Here is an 8,032-nt window from a genome sequence, read left to right as displayed (position 1 = left end):
TGTCTCCGGTGTTTCACCGCTGCTGATATCGCCGTGATTTTAGCGAATTTGTATGAAGAAAAACGAAAAAACTCACCACTTCAATCCAGGTTAAAAAAGCATTGTGACGCGCATTACTCACATTTGTACCGAGTAAAATATTACAATTTTTCCCCCTGTAACGCTACATTACTGCGTTACAGCAAAAAGCAACACATTACAGTAATTCGTTTTATTTTTATTTTACTTTCATAACTCGTTACTTCCAACACTGCATCAGAAGCTTTAATACTGAGCTTTATTTTAACATCGTCTGACCAGAAGGAGCAGGGTTACATAAAACTACAACAAGTGAGGTGATTTTTATTGTTAAACGAGTCGCTCACACGTAAAATTACAGCCTCAAGCTTCAGCTATCATCAGCCGACAGTTTTTCAGCAAGTCCCGCTCACCTTTTGTCGAAAATCAAACTCATAAACACGACCATGAACGCTCGTACGGCTCACTAAAACTAAACCGTGCTCCTGATTCATGGTTTGAAATCACGTCCAGGCCTTTTAATAGTGCAGAGTCTATAAACACAAGCAGGCAGCAGAATGAGTCCCGTTACGTCGCGTTTTCTCGTCTTTTCTTGCACGGTTCGGTGAGTTTGCCCATAGAGCCGACGCTGTGGAGGCCGTAGTGCTGCACCAGGTCGCTCAGGCTGGAGAAGTGCGGCATCTGCTGCAGGTGGTAGTTGTTCTCTCGGTTCTTCTGGATTCTAAAATGGTTCACCTGAGAGTTCACTGTGCAAGAACAAGAGGGAGATTGGATTTTATTTATTTTTATTTTTTTACACCATAATTAGAAAATCTTGCATTCAACAGTTGCATTTTGTAACTTAAACGTTCTGAGGAGTAGATCATTTTCACAATGGCCAGAATTTCTGGTTAATGGTTTTCTGTCGCAAATTGTCTGTGGAAATGTCTCGCCGACTCTCAGCTTCATAAATCTGCCTGATCCATCTCCAAATCTTCATCAAACAAGGTCCACAAAGGATAAACATTCTAACATGAAGAATTTATCCAAAACTATAAAGGGAAGAAAGACGAAAAATTTAAAGGAGAACAACAAATAACATTAGTGAAACACTGAACAAAACTAATGTTATGGCCATGAATAAAACAGAAGGAACTTGTTCACTCAGACTGATTCTACAATTAAAATTTAAAATCAATTTCATGATGTCAGTATTAGCATAGACACATAGATTTGTGCAGTTTGACTGCAAGACAGCATTAGGATACCATAGCGTTAGTTTTGCTCAGTAGTCAATGTTGTTGATCCTGCAGCTCTATGTTTCCTCATTTCTAAGATTTTTCTTATTTCTAAGATTTTTCTCAAAATGAAACTTTAATTCAAGTGTGGCCATACCGGCTTGTAAAAGCCTGATCCCGTCAGATCTCAGAAGCTCAGCAGGCTGGGCCGGGGCAGTACCTGGTTGGGAGACGCTAGGACTTCCAGGTCCCACAGGAGGCGCCAGTGGCAAAAAAACTGTCATTGTGTCCTTAGACACTTCACCCACATTGCCTAGTATGAAAGTGGTGTGAGCGTGAGTGATGGTGGTGGTCGAGGGGCCGATGGTGCAGATTGGCAGCCTCGCTTCCGTCAGTCTGCCCCAGGGCAGCTGTGGCTACAGTAGTAGTTTATCACCACTGAGTGTGGAGTGACTGAATAATGAACTGTAAAGCTCTTTGGGTATCTTGAAAGGCGCTACATAAATGCAATCAATCAAGTCATTTTTTATTTTTATTCGACATTTAAAGGGCTGACTCAGAGTCATTTCAACCTTGGATCCTTTGCACCATCACCTCTACATTAGATCTGTAGTCGACTGCTGCTGGAGAATCGTTTTTGTGTGTAACTGACGACCAAACTGGGAGAAATGGGGATAAATTCTGATTTTGATCATCCTAATTACTCACCGCAATAAGTTTCTAAGTGCTTTCCACCACTTTCAGACACCAGAGTTCTGACGTCACTGTAAAGCAACAGCCACTAGCATGCTATCAGTGCACTTCCTGCTTCCCGTACACTTCAAATTTAGATGCAGACAGAACAAAGCGAACATTTTTGGACCTCAAGAGCTGCTTACATTACACATCTGTACAATATGTAGACAGATTTATGAGTGTTTTTTACCTGAGAAGACAAATCCCACCGAGTTCTTGTCACTGCGTCGAATGAGAAAAGCTCCAATTTGGTTTTGACTCATCAGAATGGACTCAGCCTCAGAGCGAGTCAGTGTCCCATGAAACCACCTGCACAAAAGAAGAGAAAAGAACTAAAAAATACAGCCTGAGTACATGAAGAAGTTTGAATTTAATGGAATATTTGTTGCAAGAAATATGACTATTGTTGTTCAAATGTTTTAGGAATCTGGACCAGCTCAAACCTTTCTAATTTGCAGATTCTCCAAAAAACAGACCAGCTCCAGACCACTTTATAATGGGGGTCAAACACAAAAATACAGGATCCATATGTATGGGGGGGGGGGGGGGTCTGGGGGTTGTTAAAAAAGAAAAAAAAAAGATAACAGACCTATTCTTCAGTTCAGTTGAGTTGGATTCAGTGTAGTTTCAGTATGTAATTTTAAATACTGAAGGTAAAGTTCATCAGCAAGGTGGACAACACTGAGGACGAGTGAGATGTCAGAATCAGTGTGTCATTTGTTCATTCGTTTTTCAATATAAAACCAAAAATAAGAAAATGAAAAAAACAACTGTTTTCTTCATTATTTGTCTCCAAAACCAAAAGAAACAAACAAATAACGATTCTGTTAAACCAGGACTGAACCAAGTCTAAACCAAGACTAAAACAGGACTAAACCAGGACTGAAACAGGACCGAACCAGGACTAAACCAGGACTAAACCAGGACTAGACTGGTCTCAGTCCTGATCACCCAACAGTCTACGCGGCTGCACCTACAGGACTCCCAACTGGAAGTCCTGGTTCAGTCCTGGTTCATCCTGGTTTAGTCCTGGAAGTCCTGGTTCAGTCCTGGTTCAGTCCTGGTTCAGTCCAGTCCTGGACTGGTTAAAGTCCCCAGGTTCAGTCCTGGTTAACTTGGTTCAGTCCTGGTTTAGTCGGTTCAGTCCCAGTTTAGTCCGGATTAGTCCTGTTTTAGTCCTGGTTCAGTCCTGGTTCAATCCTGGTTCAGTCCTGGTTTAGTCCTGGTTCAATCCTGGTTCAGTCCGGTTTAGTCCCGGTTCAGTCCCGTTTTAGTCCGGTTCAGTCCTGGTTTTAGTCCTGGTTTAGTCCTGGTTCAGTCCTGGTTTAGTCCTGGTTTAGTCCTGGTTCAGTCCTGGTTCATTTTAGTCCTGGTTTAATCCTGGTTCAGTCCTGGTTCAGTCCGGTTTAGTCCCGTTCAGTCCCGTTTTAGTCCCGGTTTAGTCCTGGTTTAGTCCCGGTTCAGTCCTGGTTTAGTCCTGGTTCAGTCTGGTTCAGTCCCGGTTTAGTCCCGGTTCAGTCCCAGTTTAGTCCCGGATTAGTCCTTTTTAGTCCTGGTTCAGTTCAATCCTGGTTCAGTCCTGGTTTAGTCCTGGTTCAATCCTGGTTCAGTCCCGGTTTAGTCCGGTTCAGTCCGTTTTAGTCCCGGTTTAGTCTGGTTTAGTCCTGGTTCAGTCCTGTTTCAGTCCTGGTTCAGTCCTGGTTCAGTCCTGGTTTAGTCCTGGTTTAGTCCTGGTTTAGTCCTGGTTCAGTCCTGGTTCAATCCTGGTTCAGTCCAGTTCAGTCCCGGTTTAGTCCTGGTTCAATCCTGGTTCAGTCCTCGTTTAGTCCTGGTCTGGTTTAGTCCTGTTCAGTCCTGGTTCAGTCCTCGGTTAGTCCTGGTTTAGTCCTGGTTCAGTCCTGGTTTCAGTCCTGGTTCAGTCCTGGTTTAGTCCTGTTTTAGTCCTGGTTCAGTCCTGGTTCAATCCTGGTTCAGTCCCAGTTCAGTCCCGGTTTAGTCCTGGTTCAATCCTGGTTCAGTCCTGGTTTAGTCCTGGTTTAGTCCTGGTTCAGTCCTCGTTTAGTCCTGGTTCAGTCCTGGTTTAGTCCTGGTTCATCCTGGTTAGTCTGGTTCAGTCCTGGTTTAGTCCTGGTTCAAACCTGGTTCAGTCCTCGTTTAGTCCTGGTTTAGTCCTGGTTCAGTCCTGGTTCAGTCCTGGTTTCAGTCCTGGTTCAATCCTGGTTCAGTCCTGGTTCAGTCCTGGTTTAGTCCTGGTTCAATCCTGGTTCAGTCCTCGGTTTAGTCCTGGTTCAGTCCTGGTTCAGTCCTGGTTCAGTCCTGGTTCAAATCCTGGTTCAGTCCTGGTTTCCTGGTTTCAATCCTGGTTCAGTCCTGGTTCAGTCCCGGTTTAGTCATGTAAACAGGAAACGTCCGTTATCCGTTTTTTTTTTTTTTCCATTTTTCATTTAAACACAAAATCGAAAACTGAGAAAACGAATCGGTGTCTGTTTTTTCATTTTGGTTTTGGAGACAAATTATGAAGAAAACAGTTGTTTTTTTCATTTTCTTATTTTGGTTTTATTTTGAAAAACAAATGAACCAATGACACTTGGATTCGCCAAAATCTGTCCAAACGCTTCTGGTTGGACGCCTTTGCATTTGAGGTGAGGAGCTTCAAACTGATGGATGTACTGTCAATTTTGCAACTTGTTTTGATTTTTCAACCTTGACAATTGACGCCATGGACTCCAAAACTCAAGAAGTGCCACGTGAAATGTTCTTTAAATGTAAACTCAAGACTCCTGACGCCAACACCTGAAAGCTCTGTAATGTTATTTGGCTGACATCTACAAACTAAATATTCTAACTGTTTGATGCTTTAATTATTTAAAGGTTGTATAGAGGATTTTCCAAGGAACGAGAAATCCAGCGACTGTTTGTCCTTTTTCAAATGTTGCGCATGCGTGAAACCACCCCCCCTCCCCTACAGCTCCTACGTAGAAACGCCTCCTCCCTCCTCCTCCTTACGCCAGAAACAGGTTTGTTTACAGCCGGTGCTGCACATGACTTGTAAACAACTAACTACAGTGTTGGTTAGGCAAGACGGAGAAGTGAGGAGCAGGGGGAAGAGCGGATCGGGCAGCGGGGAGAGGAGCAGGAAAGGGGTGCAGAGAAGGTTGCGCGGAGATTCAGTGCGAATGAACTAGCTACAACACGCAGCAGCAAGCGGACTCTTTCTTTGCCTTGAAAATTACGTTTTCAGACATAGGATATCGCTTTCGTGTCCTGAAAAACGTTTGTCTCGCTCTTGGAAATAAAGTACGTTTTCATAATAAGCAGAAGTTTCCTGTCCAGGAGTAATTTGTGGACCAGTGCGTCAGTCTTTAGACCCTGCGTCTGCTTCAGTCGCGCCATCGCTGGAATGAATCTATAAGAATCACCTTAGTTTGGCTTCGCTGCTTTTCCCCTTGTCTTCTTCTTTCAGCGACCTCAAAAACGGACTTTCTTTTGCGGCGAACTGCTCCTGGATTCTTGTCGCCATTGCAACAAACTTTGTGCAAACTGCGAGGAAGATATAGGTCAAAAAAAGCCGCTAAGAACTGTTGCGTTGGTGGAGTAAACAGCGTCTGTGCGTCTTGCGTCTGTGGACTGCGTGACAGTCGTACGTAAACCACGTACCGGCGGCGCAGGCAAGTCAGTTACACTAGAAACGTAGGGAGATTGATTGACAGCCTGTCAGCTCACAGATAACGAGGCAGTGTCGTTATCTATTGGCAAATGTTTAGCCCCACCACGTCCAGAGTTGATGAATTTTTATTCTCTTTTTTTTGGTCATCATAATTACAAGGCTACTGCATCTATAATCTATCATTGACAACTTGAAACAAAAAAAAAAAATCCTCCATACAACCTTTAAGGTCAAACTCACGGTTCTGTCTTCAGTGACTCTGACTCAATGAGGTAGTTAAACGGCACAATCCCAGATGACAGGACTTTTCCGTTTGGGTCGATCTTCTGGACTTTCCACCATTCTTCGCTTCGACCCAAAACCTTAAACCGGTCTCCCCTTTGAAAGGACACTTCCTCCTGCCCCTGCTCCTGTCCCTGCTCCTGTCCCTGCTCCTGTCGGGCGTCAAAATCCCACAAGGCCACGTACAGAGATTCTTCCTCCAGAGGTACAGAGAATTCCAGCTCTGATACTTCCTTCATCTTCTGTGGGACCTCGGGCTTTTCCTGTGGAGAGAAACTCAAAAGGATAAGTTGCTTGAAACAGCTTCTAAAATGTAAACAAGTAAAGGTTAGTTGGGACACTTTTTAGTCCCTCATCGATCAGTTAATAGTGTTGGGAGTGTTACTTTTAAAATGTATTCCCCTACAGATTACAGATTACATACCCCAGAATGTAGTTTGTAACATAATCCATTAAATTACTTAAAGTGAGTAATGTAATCTGAATACTTTGGATTATTTGATTTGCTGTAGAGAAACAAAGACGAGGAAATCTTCACATAAGATGTTTTTTCTGCTAAAAGAAAATAAAAAGCCCAGACTTTACTGAACCGTATTAAAAATATTATTGATAGAAGAGGAGGAAACACGTCCACACAGCATGATTTAGTCCTGTTAAATCCTGTTTTAGTCCTGGTTTAGATCTGGTTTTAGACCTAGTTTTAGACCTAGTTTAGACCTGGTTTAGACTTGGTTTAGTTCTAGTTTAGACCTGGTTTTAGACCTGGTTTAGACCTGGTTTTAGACCTGGTTTTAGACCTAGTTTTAGACCTGGTTTTAGACCTGGTTTAGACCTGGTTTAGTCCTGGTTTAGACCTGGTTTTAGTCCTAGTTTTAGACCTGGTTTTAGTCCTGGTTTAGAGTCCTGGTTTAGTCCTAGTTTAGATTTTAGTCCTGGTTTAGACCTAGTTTTAGTCCTGGTTTAGACCTGGTTTAGACCTGGTTTAGTTTCCAGCAATGAGTGGAATTACTGAAAAAAAAAAAAAAAGGGGGGATTTAGCCCAAAATGTGAAAACAGGAAAATACCTCTGTGTAATCCATTTATTTCAACAAAGTAACTGTAATCCAATTCCCACTCACTGAAACAGTAACTGTAACTGAATACAGTTACTCATAATTTGTACTCTGATTACATAACTCCAGTACATGTAATCTGTTACTCCCAACACTGTCAGTTACCACGATGTTTCTTAGGACATTGGTTTTTCAAATATAAAAAAAAATAGTAATACATTTTTTTTGTATTTAAGGTAAGATATGTAAAATGCGCTTCTATAGTTAAAGGGACAGTATGGAATTTTGGACATAGGGCCTCATTTCTGTGATCCAGAGTGTTGGAGACGTGTGGAGACACTTTTTAAAATATTCAATCCAGTCCTTGTATTTGCAGAGGTCGTCATTGTTCAATGGCCATAGTTCTCCTGCCACTAAAAACAGTTTTATCTACTCCACAAAACACCCGAAGCAAATCTATTATTACACCAGACTGCGGATGTAAACATCTGTGTTGATAGAATAATTTTAGAAGTAAAACTAACCTTGCATTTGAAGGATTTATGTCTGAGCAGCAGTAGCAGTGAGTTGTACTTCCTGATAGAAAACTCAGCAGCGGCGGACTGATATCACCTACACCTGTCTTACCGGCAAAGTAAAATTCCGCTGCTGATGAGAAAATAGTCCCTCAACATGTGACGATTCATGTGATGCAAGGTTAGTTTTATTTCAAACATTATTCTATCAGGACAGACATTCACATGGACAGTCTGATGTAATAATAGATTTTCTTGGGGTGTTTTGTGGAGTGGGTAAGACTGTGGGTGAGGTCATGCTCTTCTAAGTCTGAGGCCATGGTTCTCGACCGGAAAAAGGTGGTCTTGTCCTCTCCGGGTGGGTGGAGAGTCTTTGCCTCAAGTGGAGGAGTTCAAGTATCTCGGGGTCTTGTTCACGAGTGAGGGGAGGACGGAACGTGAGATTGACAGGTGGATCGGTGCAGTGTTGGCAGTGATGCGGTCGCTGTATCGGACCGTTGTGGTGAAGAGGAGCTGAGTCGAAAGGCGAAGCTCTCGATTTACCGG

General features: G+C 42.8%; 1 protein-coding gene across 1 annotated transcript; it reads right to left on the bottom strand.

The window, feature by feature from the left end:
• Positions 1-296: 296 nt before the first annotated feature.
• Positions 297-6,217, bottom strand: LOC110173720 (protein-tyrosine kinase 6-like). Its single transcript, XM_055166273.1, has 3 exons — positions 5,878-6,217; positions 2,161-2,279; positions 297-764 (listed from the first exon to the last, which is right to left on the bottom strand). The coding sequence occupies exons 1-3, from the start codon at positions 6,156-6,158 to the stop codon at positions 586-588; spliced, it is 579 nt and encodes a 192-aa protein (XP_055022248.1). The 5' UTR covers positions 6,159-6,217; the 3' UTR covers positions 297-585.
• Between the last annotated feature and the right edge of the window lie 1,815 nt (positions 6,218-8,032).

The sequence above is a fragment of the Boleophthalmus pectinirostris genome, unplaced genomic scaffold, assembly GCF_026225935.1.
Source record: "Boleophthalmus pectinirostris isolate CB_2022bp ecotype Guang Dong unplaced genomic scaffold, ASM2622593v1 HiC_scaffold_8, whole genome shotgun sequence".
Classification (NCBI taxonomy): Eukaryota; Metazoa; Chordata; class Actinopteri; order Gobiiformes; family Gobiidae; genus Boleophthalmus; species Boleophthalmus pectinirostris.
This window is presented reverse-complemented; position numbering and strand designations above follow the sequence as displayed.

Excerpts from the sequence above, each read along its gene's own strand:
- LOC110173720 (XM_055166273.1), bottom strand. The coding sequence starts at position 6,158 with ATGAAGGAAGTATCAGAGCTGGAATTCTCTGTACCTCTGGAGGAAGAA. Across the intron at positions 2,280-5,877 it reads GAGTCACTGAAGACAGAACC|GTGGTTTCATGGGACACTGA; the intron begins GTGAGTTTGACC and ends TCTTTTGTGCAG. Across the intron at positions 765-2,160 it reads GGTGGGATTTGTCTTCTCAG|TGAACTCTCAGGTGAACCAT; the intron begins GTAAAAAACACT and ends GTTCTTGCACAG.